The sequence below is a fragment of the Arvicanthis niloticus genome, chromosome 4, assembly GCF_011762505.2.
Source record: "Arvicanthis niloticus isolate mArvNil1 chromosome 4, mArvNil1.pat.X, whole genome shotgun sequence".
NCBI classification, from domain to species: domain Eukaryota; kingdom Metazoa; phylum Chordata; class Mammalia; order Rodentia; family Muridae; genus Arvicanthis; species Arvicanthis niloticus.
This window is the reverse complement of record NC_047661.1, coordinates 133314484-133333374: the sequence shown is the minus strand read 5'-3', so window position 1 is coordinate 133333374 and position 18891 is coordinate 133314484. Positions and strand designations below refer to the sequence as shown.

Here is an 18891-nt window from a genome sequence, read left to right as displayed (position 1 = left end):
TTTTGGGTCAGGAAATTACATTGATCTTCATGCTAACATGAAATTTAGTATCTCCTTTTATTCTGAATGTCATTCACAAACCACAATTGTATAAGCATTAACAGTATCCGTGCTTTGCAACCAGATGAAATGAGCAATTTCTTTCTAATTTTATTACACTTGCTGCAGATAAAACATTTAATTCTCATTACTGGCTAAAAATTATTTGACGTCTACTACTAGATCTTGTTTCTTAAAGACCTAATAAAGATAAATATATATGCACAAGTTTGTTTTTTATAAAATTCTGAAACAACTTTGATATGCTTTATGATTCATATTATGCTCCCAGAAAATCTATTCCAAAAATTAGTGATGAGAGTTTGCAGCAGGAAAAGACATTAGGATCCTTGCTGGAAATCTCTCCTAGAGCAACACAGCCTTCTGAATTATTCCTCTCTCTCTCTCCTCCTTCCTCATTCTCCATTACAATTTCCACGTGCCTCCTTCATATTCTTGTCCTTTGAGTTCTGTGAGTAGAGAGCCATACTTAGCATTGCAGTGTCAGGGACCAGACACAGAGCTCCACTGCTGGTACCTGCAGCACCCTTGGGTGTGCTTTGAAAAGATCTCTGCTCTCCTAAAACTGGGCCAGCCAGTTAAAGCAGAACTTAAATTTACTAAGAAGAGTCTAACTTGTTTGAAAACAAAAAGAGAAACACTTAGGAAAAGTGCCCAAATGGCCTTCTTGAGAGTGTCACATTTAAGTATCTTAGCAGTAAGCTAATTGTGATCATTCACAATTATTTACATAATTCAAAGGGTTTCCATGAACTAACTCTACACACACACACACACACACACACACACACACACACACACACACCAATCTCTTAAACCATATGGTAGCTCCTGGTGCTGGAATCAATTCTTGACTCTTAGATATTGGGAGGCTCCAGAGTAAAGGACCCCTTCAATTAAAACTGCCTTGAAAGCATGTAATAACTTACACAACAAACTCAGACCAGTTCTAACGAGTAGCCCTTCAAATCCCACACTGGTGTTCTTCCTGGTGAACTCCTCAGCCAGTCCTAACCCTGGATGGACTCTTCAGGTCAATCTCCATCAAGGTAGAAGGAAGCAGTAGCACACTCAGCTTCCTGGGTGGGGAAGTGGGTGACCTAATTAGTGTTGGCCAATTGGACTAGTCTCTTCAGTAGAAGGCATGGCCACGCTCTTAGGATAATAGAACTATTTCATAAAAGGGATTAGCTCAGAGGGATGCAGAGACAAACTCCAAAAATCAGCAGCAGACTTTAGCACCCATACATAGAGGAGGAAAGGAAGGAACTCCTGGGATAAGAAGAGAAGGAAAGAGGGATACAGTTAGCATAGTGTTTTGCTTTCAGTTGAATATGACCTTTAAAATGTCTGGATGTGAGCTGAACTCTAACTTCACAAACATTTTTACTTTTCAGTCAGATATTGATGATAGAACATCCAATCCATAACCCAAGCACTGAACTTATGACACAAAATCATCTGTTTTTTTCAGAGTAGCACTTCTTAATTTCCTTCTGGTATGGTTAAAAGCCAGTGAGATGACTCAGCAGATAAAGGCACTTGCCACTAAGGCTGGTGAACTGAGTTCAAACCCACATACACAAAGGTTTTATTTATGGGTTTTTTCATAACTGCACAAATAAAGGTGGAAAGATAACTGGTTCTCTCTCCCCTTCCATCAGGCATATTCCAGGGATCAAACTGAGGTTGCCAAGCTTAAAGCATGGATCTCTACTTTCTGAGCCATCCCACCAGCCTTCTATCAACTATTTTTAAACAAAGTTTTGCAAAGGCCTTATATGTTCATAGACACACAGACTAGACCAGATAAATATTATTCTAAAAACAAGTATTTCTGACTTTTATGAGAAATGTATGTATCTGTATAATATTAATTTCACAGATGAAAGGAGAAAGACCATTGATTCAAATTATCATGGCCAAATTTATTAAAGCAAGCAATTAATTAAAGCAAGCTTTTTAAAATTTGTGTTCCTGGGCTGTCTTCCCTTAAAGGTGAGCTTCAAAGATCAAAATTGGACATCGGTAAGATAAGGGTTCTTTATAGTTCAGGGGGTTTCCAAATGAGGGATTTAGAAGGCAAATAGGTAGGGTTACAGGAGCAGAACATAAGCATAGTACGTTGGCCATAAAAAAAAAAACTCTTGAAACAAAAACCTGTTTGCAAGGTGGTCTCAACAAGGCAGTCATAACAAGGTAGTAATAACAAATGGCCATAATAATCTTTTTGGTTTGTTTGTTTGTTTGTTTGTTAAAATAGGGTTTCTCTGTGTAGCCCTGGCTGTTTTGGAACTCACTCTGTGAACCAGGATGTCCTCCTCAAAATCACAGAAGATTCTCCTGCCTCTGCCTCATGGAATTAAAGGTGTTTGTTACAAATACATAGTTGCAATTCCTGGAACAGGCAATACAGAACCATTTGTGTTAAAATTACAAGTATAGCCCAATCCTTCAGAAACAGATTGTTCATAAACAGTAATAAATCTCATTTAAGATTTACTAAGATTTATCTCATGTAAAATGGCTTTCTGAAACCAGGCAGGCTGGTTTATCAATTAACCTGTTGATGCAAAACACAGTTCTCACCTAGAAGGGGATAGGAAAGAGTTGCTCTGAGCCTTAGTGAGAACATCAGTTTGGGTTGCTCTGAATGGCAGGTTCTAACAATATGGATGGACTTTCAGAGATGCAAAACAAAAGAAAGTCATAAATCTGTGCATTCACTTGAATATGTTGATGGAGACATCCAGTAGGCAGTTATAGCAAAGTAAGGGGAGCGCTACTTTGAGGTGTGGAGGTTGACTGATGGCTTGCTCTGCTTTGTGATTAACCAAAGCTAGTCATCTGCTAAATCTATACATTCCAAAGGCTTTGCCTGATAATTACCAGAGGTGGACAATGAACAGCTGTTAAGAGGACTGTGGTGGTTTGAGAAGGAATGGCCTCCTATTAGAGTCATGTGTTTGAATGCTTGGTCACCAGAGAATGGAACTAATAGGAGGTGTGGCCTTTTTGGAGTAGGTGTGGCCTTATTAAAAGAAATGTGTCACTAGGGGTGGGCTTTGAGGTTTCAAATGTTCAAACTAGGCCAAGTGTCTCTGTCTTCTCCCTGCTGCTGATCTGGATGTAGAACTCTCTGCTCCTTCTCCGACACCATGTCTACCTGTATGCTTGTTGTACTTCTTACCATGATGATAACTGACAAAACTTCTGAACCTGTAAGCCAGTCCCAATTAAGAGTTACCATGATCATGATGTCTCTTCACAGGAATAAACTGTAACTAAGACAGGGACCAAATAATTTGTCTCTGGATCTGCAACATTCCAATTTTCTTTAAAAAAATGTTAATTGATAGCAATCAACTTGTAGAATCATTAACATATATGTGACCCTTTTGTTTCTGAAAACATCATAAGTCAGAGACAAAGCATGTAACTCTTGAGCTAGTATCTTCATGTAATAAAAGCAATAATATCACCACATTCTTTCTTGTTCAGAAGTACTGCAGAAAATAATTTTTGAAAATCTCTTGTGTTATATTTTATACACTCATCAACTGTACAATTAAGAGTGGTGGCTAATGCTCTCACTCAGTTCTCCTTGCATAGTGTTAACTTCTAATGTGAACATTGCTGCAAGATTAGGCTACGTCCTTCCTCCCTTTGTATGGGTTTATATTTCAGGCTGTTGCAACCATCTAGAATATAGTTTTCTATCTTCCATATTGTTGAGGTGGGTCTAAAAGCATTTTGGTTGTAGAACTTCCCTAGATCTTCCACTAGTGAGGTTGGCCTCTTCAAAATCTCCCAGCACCCACACCAGTTCTCTGAAAAGTGAAGAAAAAAAAAACTGATACAACAAATCCCTTCTCCACACACTACTCCCTCGACCTGTGTTTCTCTGTGTCTGCTTCCACTTCCTTCCTGTGGTCAACACTTTTCTTTCTAATATTTCCATTCAGTGGTTTAGTCTGACTTCTCGCAAGACATGAGTAGAAATACGAGAGGCACAGAAACCACAGAGCCCATTGGTGCTTAAAGTTTTTGAAGACAGCAACTCCTTTGAGACAGATAAAACACATCGATCTGAAGAAAGAGGAAGAAAAGGTGCCAAGAACCTGATGATGCCATGTTAAAGAGGCCAAAGGAAAGATAAATGTCAGAAACACACACACACGGGGGGGGGGGGGGGGTAGATCAAAAGAGACAGAGAGTCAGAGACAGAGAGAAAGACAGCGAGAATAGTTTGAGTATAAAAGGACAAATATAACAGTAATAATCTTTATTTTAATATATACATAGGTACTAATACAGAGGTATATCCTATCTATTAATCATTGTAAGCGTCCATGATTCGCTGAAGAATGATGCCTTGGACTCAAATAGTATCTAAATGGGAAGAGTGTTTTATTCTGCAGAAGTCCAGCATGCTGGGGTCTCTCATTACCAAGATAGACAACCAAGAGAGCTCACAGGCCTGATTTTAAAGCAATTTTAGGGAATTCCGGGGTTAGGTGACCTTTATCTTGCTTCATCTCTAGTAACATTCCAGAACCATTACTGGGACGTGGGGGGCTGGAAACTGTTGCTGGGAAGGTCTGGAAACTGCTGCTGAGGAAGTTTGGAAACTGCTGCTCTCCGATTGTCCTTGCCTCAGGCCAGGTGGCAGGGCCACTTCCGAGGCCTGGGGTTGCCTGGACTTGGGCAGTTCTTGGAAAGAGAGATTTAGGCCTCATCTCCTGAACTGTCAATTTGAAGCCTGTCATGGAGTCAGCCTAGCCTTCTCAGCGTGTGTCTATTTATAAGTTCCCCATACAGAAATGTGAGCCCTCCTGTAGAAGGAATATATAGCATACATCAAGAACTCTTCTTGAACCAAATGCCCCCAGAAGTAGACAATGTGCCTAAAATCAAATAGATTCAGCAGCCCTGTTGGTAAACTTGACAACCAAATAAAAAAGAGCCCCAGCCACTGATGAAAACTAGTAACTATAAATAGAAGAACCCATTATAAAGAAATTTATCAATATGTTCCAAATAATGGAATAATTAAATGTCCCAAAACTAAAAGGTTGACATCTCATCTTATGGTATAGGAGAAATTCTGTTATGACCTTCAGATGACCTAATAGAGAATTATACATCAGATTCTGGAAGGACTTTTTACAGTTCCTAATAATCAGATCAGGTCAGATCCAAGATGTCACAACAGTTTTGTAGAAGTTAGGCCCTGGTTCTTCCTCCCAACCCCATGCTCCCAGAAATAACTCAGACTCAAAATATATTTACAAATACCTTGGCCATATAGCTAGGCTCTTCCCTGACTAGATCTAACTTAAAATATCCCATTTATTTTAACCTACATTTTGCCACATGACTGGTTACCTGTGCTCAGGCACCATGCATCCTTCTCACATCTTCCCACCCAATCTTCCGTGCCTGAACCTTTCTCTCTGCCAGATGTCCTGCCTCTCTTTCCTGCCTAGGACATAGACTATAGGCTTTTTAATGGACAGGTGATGACTCTATGTAGTACACAAGATATTCCCTCTACACAGTTTAGTCTCAAAGGGCAAGGCAGTCTGACAGTGGGGAATTGAAACACAGTCATTGTCTTCTCAGGCTCAGAGTAACTCACCTCAAGTAGGTTATCTGAGCTGCTGCTTCTGTTTCCTTCTCTGTTGTTCCATTTTTCACTTCCTCTCTCGGGGTTTCCGGGTACTGCTGAACATCAGGCAGAGAAGGAAGAAGTGAAGTCTTGAACAGGTAAGTCAGCTAGATCCCAATGTGGGTGGGAGAGACCTATTCAATGAAACAGCTTGTGAGCATTCAAGCTGCTCACAAAGGTTATATACATAAACCTTAGAGAGTAGAAAGGGATTCTTCTTAGGGTGAAGTTTCATTGGCTAAAGCTTAAAGTTCTGGAGACACCTCATTTGCATGGAGGAGCATTCCAGGAAGTTTAACTGTAATTTCACCAAAGATTATGTGATAATTCCTCAGGTATTGGGAGGTCAGGCTCCCCAGATTGGGCAAAAAAAAAGGAAGCGCTGCTAACAAAATGGAGTCTTCCATTTTGCACCAAGCTCAGGAAAGCTGTCCAGACATGGTAGACTACAACCTTAGTAGCAAGGTACAATATTTATCCATAAGATGAGAATTACAGTAATTTCTATCTCTGGTGGTATTATAAGAATTAAATGAATAAATGTTCTGGTCTACTTATCAGTGTGTTTAATAATCACTAAGTATTACTATAGCACTTAAAAAAAAAGACCAAAAACTTTTGTTAAAACAAGTCAGATAGATAGATAGATAGATAGATAGATAGATAGATAGCTCGTCATGGAAGTGATTCATAAACCTTTGTTTTTGGAAAGGCTTCCACCTGATTACTGTGTGTGCACTCTGGGACTATACAGGACTCTATGCCTTGACCAAGATTCACTCTATCAGCAGCCCAGCTCTTATGACCTCTAATGGAGTGAAGTTTGGAATGGGGAAAATTAGTGCAGAGAGAATGCGGTGTGTGACCATCAAGCCCTCACAGAACATGAAAACTGTTTTGCTTTTTTTTAAAAAAAAAAATGTCTTATTGAATATTCTTAGGACCAATTTAATGGCTGGCAAGTGCCTGTTTCTAGTTCCCAGGGTAAGATGAGGAAAAGGTGCTTTTAAGCTGTTGATAAGTCTGTCATGGATTACTTTGAGGAAGGGCCTTCTCATCTTTGGTAACTTTATTGGAATTAACTCTCCCTACGCCCACTGTCCTCTGCTTTTCCAGCCTCTCAAAAAAAAAAAAAATACACTCAGGAACCACTGGGTAGTGGGTGAGTTTATCTTTTATATAGTTCTTTGTTGTGGTAAACAACTTCATTTTGGAGCTGGAGGAGTAACTCAACAAAGATCGCTTGCTGCTCTTGCAGAAGACTAGATTTTTGTTCCCAGCACCCACAGTAGGTGCTCACAACCACCAGTAACTCCAGCTCCAGGCAGTTACACTCCGACAGACTCTTCTGGACTCCTCAGACACCACACACATTATGCACATACATGCACTCAGACACATACAGAAAGAGAAAAAAAAAAGGAAATCTTTTAAAACTGCTTTGTAGACTGTAGTTATCTTTGGCTACTTCTCTACCCCCCTTTCCTCTAACATTTCCACCCCCTAAGACTAGATAAGAGAAAAAAAGTGATAGAAAAGGAAAGAGATCCCTGAATAAAGTCAGGGTTTGGGATGGGGTGATGCTATTATTAGACCACTTCCTGCTCATTAGGGGTGTCAAGTTCCTTGGGGCAACTTTGATCTTCACCTTCAGGATATCTAAATTCTTCTTCTTCTTGTTTCTTTGCACACAACCACTTAACAAACCATGACCAACAATAACCAATAACAACCCACCAACAAACCCCCCTCTAAAACCTCCTCATTTGTCATTCTTCAGCTGTCATTCTTTATTACCTAATTTATTAATTAATCTTTTAGTTGTGTTGTTGTTGGGGTTTTGATTGATGTTTTTGGATTCCGTTTGGTTTGCTTGGTCATTTCTTGTTTAGACAGGGTTCAGCCCTGATTGGCCTGCAATTAACTATGTAGATGAGGCTGGCCTTGAAGTCATTGCCTGCTTCTGCCCCCAGAGTACTAGGATTAAGTATACACATGCTTAATTTATTTACTTTTATATGTATGGATGTTTTAGCTGTGGGAATGTCTGTGCACCATGTTCATGTAGTAACCTTAAGGCCAGAAGATATCAGATACCCTGGAACTGGAGTTATGGATGGTTGCAAATTGCTTTGTGGATGATAGAAATCTAATCTCAGTCTGCTGGAAGAGCAGCCAGTGTTCTTAACTACTGAGTCATCTCCCCAGCTGTCACCTTGAATGCTGAGACAAGGTGTCTCATTAGCTATTAGCCCAGTAGGCTAAGCTAGCTTCCAGCAAGAAGCAGGAAAATGCCTGACTTTGCTTCTACAACTCTGAGTTTTCAAGTGTGGCACCACACCCAACCTAAGGACTCAGATCCTCACGCTTTCGCAGCAGGCATTTTACTGATCGAGTCCAGCCCTGTTTTTGTTTTGTTTTTTGTTTGTCTGTTTGATTTTTTGAGACATGGTTTCTTCGTGTAGTGCTGGCTGTCCTAGAACTCACTCTGTAGACCAGGCTGACCTTGAACTCAGAAATCTGACTGGTTAATATTAAAGGGGTTTCTACCCCACATTTGATCATTCTGTTCCCAAATAAAAGACACAAAATCTTTATAGTTATAATAAACCCTAAAGCATTAGAACTGGGTAGTTATCAACCCTCTAAGCTATTTTTGACTACTTCTCTGTTAATAACTGAGTTATAACTGTCACATTCTGCCTGGGCAGCTCTTACTCCAACTGGCCAACCCTCATGGTCATGTTCTCATGATTCACCTACCCCATGGCATTTCCTCTCTTCACCTTTCTCCCGCTCCTTATGGTCTCTGCTTCAGACCCTAAGCCCAGCAACTGAGGCCCCACCCTCTTCTCTTTTGCCCAGCTACGGGCTGTCCTTATCTTTCTTCAACCAATAGTTTTAAATAAAGGAACAAGGTTACATAGCATCACTTGAGGATGTCCCTGTCCCTGAGACAACCAGACCTTGGGGGCTAGTGTTTAGCATTACAATACATAGCAACAGACAAAACTTAGACAGAAATCTACCTGACTCTGCCTCTGGAATGCTGGAATTAAAGGTGGCACTGCTGGGATTAAAGGCATGTGCTACTACAACCCAGATATATATTTTCACTTTTAATGTACATTGTCAAATGATTTTCTTAAAATTCTCTTTCTGGGTTTCTATCAGAAAGGCGTTGTATGTCCTTTCCTACACTCCAAAGAAACGGGAGATTGACAATCCATTTTGCTTTGCATTTTATTGGCTGGGGAAGCAGCTCTCAGTGTTATTGCATTCATTAAGTTAAGGATGAGTAGGGCTGTAGAATGAAGCAACACTTAAGAGCTCTTGCTACTCCTACAGAGGAACTGGTTTTGGTTCCCAGCATCCGTACAGCAGCCCACAAACACCTGTATGCAGCACCAGGTCCAGTGAATCTGACATTCTCTTCGGTAAATAGTGAACAAATGATTCTGTGGAGTAATTAGCTATACTAATTATGCAATTTAAATCTTAAGGATCTTTTTAGTAAGTGAACATATGAGTAGAATAGTGGACTTAGTGCCTGTGTGGGAGTGTGAGGTGCCTCAGGAATAGATCTGGTCACTAAGAATGTTCTGTAATAAAGTAGTTTTCAACTATGTGTGGTGACACACAATTGTATTCTTGACACTTGAGAAACTGAAACAGAAGGATTAAGAATTTGAGGGTAGCTTGGGTTACGTAAGACCCTGCGTCAAAAACAAGACAAAAGATTAAACAATTTTACAGTATACTCATACAATTATAAATGAGGGAACCTGCTTTTTTTTTCCCCATATATCTTTGGGCACTAAATCCAGAGGCTTGTGTGTGGTGACTGCTGTACCACTGAGTATGTGTCCAGCTTTTGTTAGACTTTTTTTTTTTTTATTCCCCCTCCTCCCCTTCCCTTCTCCCTCTTGCTCCAGCCCTGCTTGCTCTGGTTCGGCCAGCCCCACCTGCTCTGGTCCAAAGGTTTATTTATTTATTATATGTAAGTACATTGTAGCTGTTTTCAGACAGCCCCGTAAGAGGGCATCAGATCTCATTATAGATGGTTGTGAGCCACCATGTGATTGCTGGGATTTGAACTCAGGACCTCTGGAAAAGCAGTCAGTGCTCTTAACCGCTGAGCAATCTCACCAGCCCTCTACATTTTTTTTACACTCCAGATTTTATTCTTCCCCCACCCCCATGCATCTTCCGACTGTCCCACATCCCATACCTTCCACCCACTACCCTATCTTCCACCCCCACCCCCCAACACACCTGATCTCTAAACTCCCTGGGGCCTCCAGTCTCTTGAAGGTTAGGTGCATCATCTCTGATTGAACACAGACACCAGTAGCTATCTTCTGTATACATGTTGGGGGGCTCATATCAGCTGGTGTACGCTGCATGGTTGGTGTTCTAGTGTCTGAGAGATCTCAGGAGTCCAGGTTAATTGAGACTGCTGGTCCTCCTACAGTGTTGCCCTCCTCCTCAGCTTCTTCCAGCTTTCTCCTAATTCAACCACAGGGGTCAGCAGCTTCTGTCCATTGTTTGGGTGCAAATATCTTCATCAGACTCTTTCAACTGCTTTTTGGGTCTTTCAGAGGGCAGTCATGATAGGTCCCTTTTTGTGAGTGCTCCATAGCCTCAGTAATAGTGTCAGGACTTGGGACCTCCCCTTGAGCTGGATCCCACTTTGGGCCTGTCACTGGACTTTCTTTTCCAGCAGGCTCCTCTCCACAGAGCCCTCTCCCTTTTATTTTGAGACAGGGCCTCATTAAGTTTTCCAGGAGGTCTTGAGCTTGCTTTATAGTCCAGACAAGATTTGGTCCTCCAGGTCTAGCTTTAGGGTTGTTCCTAAGAAACAACACTGTACTAAGAACTCAACAGTGCTGAAGTTCAATTGGATAAAGTTACCTGACACTTTAAGTGGAGTGATTTTCTTTGCTGATGATTAAACAAGGTCAGAGAATGCAGGAAACAGCCCTGCACTGCCCTCTGCAGCTCCTGGAGTTCCCCTCCCTTGGAGGCTCCTCCATCCAGGATCTAGATAATCGTTGATTTTGCTCCAGAAAGAAGTTCAGGATCAGCCAGAATGAGGCAGAGCTGGAGTTCATTAAAAAGATTTTTAAATGTAAACGTAAACACTGAAGTTAATAGGAAGAGTCACCGAGAAAAGAATCACAGAGAGAGAGAATGTGGAAGTTAGCTTCACAGAGGAAACTTCCACTTAGGTGTCTTAGCAATTGGCACCTTTGCTTTGGTGGCTCTAAAGTTTTATATTAAAGGGCATCAAGAAGCCCTTTTTACTTCTTTGTGATAACTGAAATTATAGTGGGGGCTGAAGGTATCTTGGATGAGTTTACTATCTGATAAGGATAAACGTTAGACCTAGAGATGGGAAAAGACAGTGCAAGCAAAGAACAAATCACAAAGGAGGATATTAAGTTGTCTCTCTAGTTTCAACTGTGTCACAATTTTTTTATGTGATACATAATGGAATAAAAAAATGTAATTGAGGTAGGTGTGGTGGTGCATGCCTTTAGTCCCTGCACTTGGAAGGCAGAGGCAGGTAGATCTTTGTGAGTTTGAGGTTAGCCTAATCTACATAGTGAGTTCTAGGCCAGCTACACAGTAAGACTTTGTTTCAACAACAACTACAATGTAATTGATAGTGAAAGTGTAACATCCTGAGTTAAGCTCTGTGACTACAGAAAGACTTTAACTGTACTGAAGTTTCCTGAGATAAATAGAGTTTACAGCTGGACGAGTGTTTGTCTATCTTAATTTAACTGGATGCTGTTTTTATTTCTACGTTCACTGCAATTAGGTGATTTTATTTTAAAATGAAAAAAATTAAATCATGGATTGCAAAAGTTACACGTAGATGAAGACCTGCTTTTATTATGGGCTTATTGTGAGAGTGCAAGAAAATTTCAGGTTTGCTGTTGGGAGAGGAAATGTCCATAGTTGGTGATATACATTCAGACTTTCAACATTCTTTACTGCTATGAGAACAATTCTCACTTAAAACACCACTACATAAGAGCAATGTTATTTCTATACAGGCAAACGCCACCACATTGGAGTTCTTGACTCTTAGCTGGTGAGACAGAGACTTCAGACAGACTCTGGAGGGACGGCTTCTCTCTCTCGCCAGGTCCCTTACTCTTCCCTGACTTTCTGTCCTGCCTCAGTCATAGGAAGGAACAGTACTCTGTATCATGAGTGACAACCAGAAGGTACTGAGCATGGAACAGCTGTGCTATGCCCCTTCTCCCCTGGCCTGTGACCACAGACTTTCTTTTCTGCTCTTCTTAGTAAGCCCTTAAGGTTGTATCTGTTACTTTCTCTTTTTGTTTTTGTTTTTTTGTTTGTTTGTTTGTTTGTTTAAGACATGCTCTCTCTGTGTAGCACTGGTTGTCCTGTAACTCACTCTGTAGCCTTGAGCTCACAGAGATTTACCTACTTATGCCTCCCTCCAGAGTGCTGGGATTAAAGGCATGCAACCACCAAGCCGGCCCTATCTATTACTTTCCATGATCACATTTTAGGTTCAAAAAGTTACTTTCTGGGCTTCATGTATCTTCTATGTATCTACTCTCTCTAAGTCTCATATATTGTTCAGTTGGTGGCACATTTACTTACTAAGAGGTCAGGGCCACTTGCAACAAGTGGAACAGTCAACAATGGGGCAACAGTACACTTCTACTATTTGTTTCCCAGCCTTTCCAAGGACAGAGACTGTCATAGTATTCCCTCAGCTTCATAAAGCTCGTCCTGGTAGGTAGACAATGCTGTTGAGTATTGAGTTTATGCCAGCATCAGAGCTAGGTGTTAGTGATATGAAGATAAATTTCATACTCCCCTTTCCGTTTTTTCCAGAACATATAACCAAGCAGGGGACATTCAGACAAGCCGATACAATGAGCATTATGGAGGCTATGTAAGTCAGGGGAACAGAAGCTTCAGACAGATTTTACCAGAAGAGAAGCTTGAGCTAAGGTAAGGAGAACCAAAACCCATCTGGGAAGAAAGTTGGAAAGAAATTCAAGGACGACCATATGTAGAGTGAACAGATGTTGGCATCTGCAGGGACAGAAATGCAGCACAGATTGGGGACGAGGGAGGAAACAAAGCAGCACAACCAGGGATAACTCAGGATTAGAGGTGGAGCAAGATTAAATTCATTTTGGGTGGATCCTGATACTCATGGCAGAGCATTCCATTCTGGTTCTATGGGTTAGTTTTCAAAGTCTTCTTTGATAGCAGAATGGAGGCAGTAGAGAACCAGGACACACCGTCATGTTTGCCCATAATTGGAACCAAGTAACTGTTTGTTGATGAACAAATGAATGTTGATGGACAGTGACAGCCTCATCATTCTTGGCACACCATTTGCACATAAGCTGTGGAGGCGGAGAACTCACAAAACTTACTTCTTGCTGTGGTGGACTTGACGGTATTTTATGATTAAAAAAACATTCAAAACCTATACTTTTGAGAAATTATTCTGACCCTATATGCAGGATGAACCAGAAAGGGATCAGTCCTAAGTACACATTAGCTCCTAGCAAAGGAGGAAATATCAGAAACTCAGGAGAGAGCTGAGGATGACAGGGTGTGGAGGCCAGACACTCCATTTATGCTGTGTGTTGTGTTTTATAAAAAGAAAGAGTGGCCAGAGATATGTTTTGTAGAGGCATGGTATGGTGTGGGGGAAGGGAGTGCCTCTGCTGGCCCATGCTGAAGCATCCCTTCCCCCTCTGAGGTACGAGCCACATGATGGTATAGTTTAGAATAAAATTTATTTAGGGTATGAGGAGGGGAGTTGAGAGAAAGAGGAGAGAGAGAGAGAGAGAGAGAGAGAGAGAGAGAGAGAGAGAGAGAGAAAGAAGAGGAGTAGAGGCCACCCATGAGCACATGGAGGAGGGAGGGGAATGGGGAGAGAGAGGGAGGAGCAGGAGCAAGAGGGCAAGAGAGAGAGAGGAGGGGACACAAGCAGCCCCTTTTTATAGTGAGTCAGGCACACCTGCCTGTTGCCAGTAACTGTGGAGCAGAGCCTAGATGAAATGCCAACACTGTGCTCCTGTGGAAATGAGGCCACCTCTTCCCTCTTCTCTTTACTGACTTGTGGAGCTGACAGGATGTCTACTCTATGGTATTCTCTGCAAGTATTGGCATAAGACTTAGACTAGGATAAATAGGAGGCAGTTAAGCTAGTGTGTTTTCTAATGCTGTAATAGAATATCTGAGGTTGTCTCCTGCACATAGAAGCTTACTGACCTCACAACTCTGGAGGCTCCAGGGAGTGGCAGGGGCATGAACCAGGACATGGACCAATCTGACATGGACCAAGTAGACAGCATTGAAAAGGTGGGTGTATGTTTCTGTGAGAGGAACATCACACATCAAATGAGAGTGTAAGACTGGGGTACAAAGAAGAAAGTTTCATTGTTTCCTTTCTACACCACCCCTCCCCCAATGATCCAGTTACTTCTCATTCAGCCCCACTTCTTCAAAGGCCTTCTTTGAAGAAGTACAGGCTCTTATGTGGCCCAGGCTGGCCTGGAACTAACTCACCATGTAGCTACTTGAGGATGATGAACTCTGGACTCTCCCTGCAGCACTACCGTGCGTGTGTTTGTTACCTTCTCCATAACCAGCAGCAACACAAAGCCTGCCAGCCAACCCAGTGTCTCTCAATATGAAGTTAGTGGTTGACTAAAATTTTCAACTTTCTTAGTGTCAAATAATGCTATTTTAAATTATTTCCTATTCAAAAATCAGTGTTTCATTTCCTGCTTGTTTTTTTTTTTGTTTGTTTAAATTATAGATGGGGCTGGAGGTGGACTCAGATAACAATGTGCTTTCTTAACATGCAGGAATCTATGAACCCTCCTGGCCACATAAACCAAGCATAGCAGTGTACACAGGAGGCAGGAGGGGAAAATTCAAGACCATCATCTGCTAGTTTGAGGCCAGCTTTGAGAAACAGGAGTTCTTGTCTCAAAACACACAACAATGAAGACAAAAAGAAGGAAAGAACATATACCCCTCCCCAAATCCACACCCAAGAGGAATCCATGGCGTTGTATTAATCTCACAATGGTGTTAACAGGTGTTCTAAATGAAAAATTAGCATTCAAAGAACATTCACTGTATTTAAAGTAGCCATCACTCATTTACTTAAAAGTTTTTCTAGTTGGGTGCAGTAAAGATAGCCAGGGGTTCAAGGTCTGCAAGAGCTACAGTGTGAGGCCATGTCTCAAAAGAAAAACAAATTAAAAATTTAACACATCATGTCTCTGTCATAGATCTAGCTAGTTGGGCTCTGAAGGATGAGTAGTTAGGTGCTTTGTTATTCTAGCTGAGAGGTATGGAGTTGCTCATGCTTGCCTTTGTGCATTGCATAAGATGATGTCTGAGAGAGAAATTCCTTGAGTGGAAGGGATGTTCCTGTGAATTAAGAAATTTAAATCCTGCCACCCCACAGCTTCCTCTAACTTTATCAGAGGCCTCTTATTTAGAAAGTCTGTACAAGGGTCACTTTTCAAAGAACACTTTATGACAATTACACTAAAGAAAATGTCCAGTGGGAAGATGGCTCCGGGGGTTAAAATGCTTGCCCCACGGCCTGACACCCTGTATTCATTCCATCTCCAGCATCCACCTTCGTGCTGCAGTATATCTGTAATCTCAGCTCTTCTTCTGTAGGAGACAGAATCCACTGAAGCTCCTGGGTGGGCTAGCCTGGAGTAAGCAGTGCAAAGACTCTGACTCAACAGGGTGGTAGAAGACTGTCCTCTGACCTCCACAGGTGTGCCACACATTCCTCTGCAGTCTCACACACAATAAACAGACAAGTACACACATAAACAGAAAACGTCCATGTTTGTATAACCCAGGGTTTACCTGTTGTACTTAGAACTGGAATCGGAACTGTTTCAGGCCCTTCTGCCCCGAGGTGTTCTGTGTGGTCACATCAAAATGTACCACATGGCTTTAGAGATGGCTCAAGGGGAAAGAGCATTGCTCACACGAGCATTGGTTCTAGAGCACCACCACCAAGGCTTGGCTCCGTCTCTCACATGTCAATCACATCTTTTTATAAATGCAGTTTCGGGGGATCCAACAGCCTTTCTGACCGCTGTAGACACCAAGTATGCATGTGGTGCAACACACACACACTAAATAAATAAACATTAAAAATACTCACATATAGCATAATTGTAAAAAATATATTCAGGCTGAGAACATACTTTAAAAGGAGAAATATTAATCAAGCAAACACCATAACCCACTAGTGTTTCAGAGACTATCCCCTTCCCTTGTGTCTCCAGCAGTGTACACTTGGTGCTTGGAAGGTGAGTTGTGTCTGAAGCTAATTTGAAAAGCAAACTGATTGTACTTGCTCTTCGTAGCTTTTCTAAACTGTAGCTTTTAAAAACAGTTGTTTATTCCTTAATGCCTTCCAAATTCGTTGAATGTTTCGGAGATTTAGGTTCGACTTCCAAGTAACAGAAACGCCTTAAACTCCCCAGTTCCCCGACAAGGAGTAAAATTAGGTCAAGGCTGTCTTTTGGGAGCAACGGTTGGGCCTTAAGGCCTGATCTTGGCAAGTGTAGAGACTAGGGCGCCGGTGACCTCTGGCGGTCCTCAGATCTCAGCTGAGCATCCCTCCGCGACCCTTGCCAAAACTCGGGGACCGCAAGGCTGCTGGAGGAGGCCCTCACTTGCTTCCCAGTCCTACAGACCAAGGGGCCTGCAGCAGGCTTCTGGGTGCCCCACGTGGGCGCTGTTCAGTGCCACTGGGAGGCGGGGCAGGAATGCTCAGGGCAACACCTCCACTGCCGACCAAAGAGCAGGGCAGCTACCTAGGGACCAGTGCTGATTGGCCGCGTCGGCCCCTCCCCGCCTTGGATATAAGCGCCAAGCTCCAGAAGATTTAGTTGTTCGTTGTCTTACTAGCCAAAGCCACGTTACTCTCTCCCGGCCCCACCATGCAGAAGGACGCCTCCTCGTCTGGCTTCCTGCCCAGCTTCCAGCACTTCGCCACTCAGGCCATCCATGAGGGACAAGAGCCCGAGCAGTGGAATTCGCGCGCTGTGGTGCTGCCCATTTCGCTGGCCACCACGTTCAAGCAGGCTTCGCCAGGCCAGTCCTCGGTGAGCAGCGGGGCAGGGCTGGGCTGACTGTAGGAGCGCTCCGGACTTGCGGTCTCTGCGATTTTCAGTTAAAAACCAGAACTGTAAGTTGTTGAATTCTGTAGCAGCGAAGCTACCTGTAGCCAGTCCTACTTTGAAAACTGTAGGGTCTTGGGCTGAGCGAGATGGCTCAGCAGTTGTGCTGAATAGTTTTATATCAACTTGACTCAAGCTGGAGAGGAGGGGACCTCAATTGAGAAAATGCCTCCAGAAGATCAGGCTGTAAGCAGGCATTTTCTTAATTAGGGATTGATGGGGGAGGACAAGTCCACTGTGAGTGAGGACACACCCTACCTCTAGGCTGGTGGTCCTGGGTTCTATAAGAAGTTGGGTGAGCAAGCCAGTAAGAAGCACCCCTTCTTGTCCTCTGCATTAGTTTTTGCCTCCAGGTTCCGGTCCTAAATGCTTCCTGAGATGAACTGTTAGATGGAAGTAAAATATTTAAACCCTTTCTTCCCCAAGTTGCTTTTGGTCATGGTGGGTTTTTTTTTTGTTTGTTTGTTTGTTTTTTGTTTTTTATAACAGCAGGTATATAAAAGGTGCTTGTCACCAGACCTGACTACTATAATTCCCATAATCTATAGGATAGAAGGAGAGAACCAACTCCTGTAGCCTATAGTTGTCCTTTGATGCACCCCCAGGCTTGCAATTCACCCCCTCTCCCTTCCTCCCTCCCTCTCCCTCCCCTCTCTCTTCTTCCTTCCCCTTTCTCATCCTCTGTCCCTCTCTCTTTTCTTCTTCCCTTCCTCTCAGACATTCTCTCTCTCAATCTCCTTCTCCTTCTTCTTCTTCTTCTTCTTCTTCTTCTTCTTCTTCTTCTTCTTCTTCTCTCTCTCTCTCTCTCTCTCTCTCTCTCTCTCTCTCTCTCTCTCACACACACACACACACACACACACGCATACACTCATACACTCACTAAACAATGAAAGTCCTAGAATTAAGATTAGTTTCAATAAGTGTGTTCAATTAGTAGCCAATGAGTATTTATGTACCAAATGCATACTTAGAATCTATGTGTATTACATATAGGGTCTCATTCAAGGTTAACAAGAAGGATCCTATCCTGAACTAAGATCTCAGTGTTCAGACTGAGATAGCTGAGATGTAGGGTTACCAGCACTAGGAGTACCAAGGCTCATGAGCCATGAAACTGGACTTTAATTTATCTGGAACCCCTCCCTTCTTCAACTGGCTGCATGGTGCTGCACTGTAACTGAGCCAAGTAATAGTTCAAGACATTTCATCATCTAAGCCAGCAGTTCTCAACCTCTGGGCTGTGACTCCTTTGAGAGAGGAGGGATCACATATCAGATATTTACATTACGATCCCTAACAGTAGCAAAATTACTGTTATGAAGTAGCAACAAAAATAATTAGTTGGGGGGGGGATTCACCACACACCACGAGGAACTGTATTAAAGCGTCACAGCATCAGGAAGGTTGACAACCATTGATCTAAGTAGTGTGTGGCTTTGTGATTAAGAGCACATGGGTTTTAGTTCTTACATCAGCTCTTCTGGCAAGACTTGAGATGACCCTGTGTAAACTGGGATAATGATAGAACACACCACACAAGCTGTTACTGTTGTAAATTCCGTGGTACACACTTAGAAGTACTTTGGTGTTTGCAGTCTTCATGCCTTGCCATTTCCTTTGACCACAGCAGTCAGGTCAGAGAGCAGCTGTTAAATTCTTTTATAAAAAAGGAAACTGACCCAGACTCAAACAAGCACAAGTGACCAAGTGACTGGGAAAGCCTGTAAATGCAGTCTTATGAATCTCATGGCATTTTCCTTTTTAGTAGATTATTAAATGGGTCTTAGTATATTAAAAAGTTGCCTCAAGTTCAGAGGACAATGGTTAACAAAGCAATTGCTGCACATTCTCAGGTCTTGACTGCTGTGGAAACTGCCTTTCTGTGTTCGAAGTCAGGTAAAGTTCTTACAAACAGCCCTT

The 18891-nt window shown here is 42.3% G+C and overlaps 1 protein-coding gene across 1 annotated transcript in view; it reads left to right on the top strand.

Annotated features, from left to right (window-relative positions):
• The first annotated feature begins 12613 nt into the window (after positions 1-12613).
• Positions 12614-18891, top strand: part of Cth (cystathionine gamma-lyase) — a 31769-nt gene continuing 25491 nt past the window's right edge. The window contains exon 1 of the mRNA XM_034500448.2: positions 12614-16896. Within this exon, the coding sequence (XP_034356339.1) occupies positions 16732-16896 (165 nt within the window). The 5' untranslated portion in view covers positions 12614-16731. The remainder of the gene's footprint in view (positions 16897-18891) is intronic.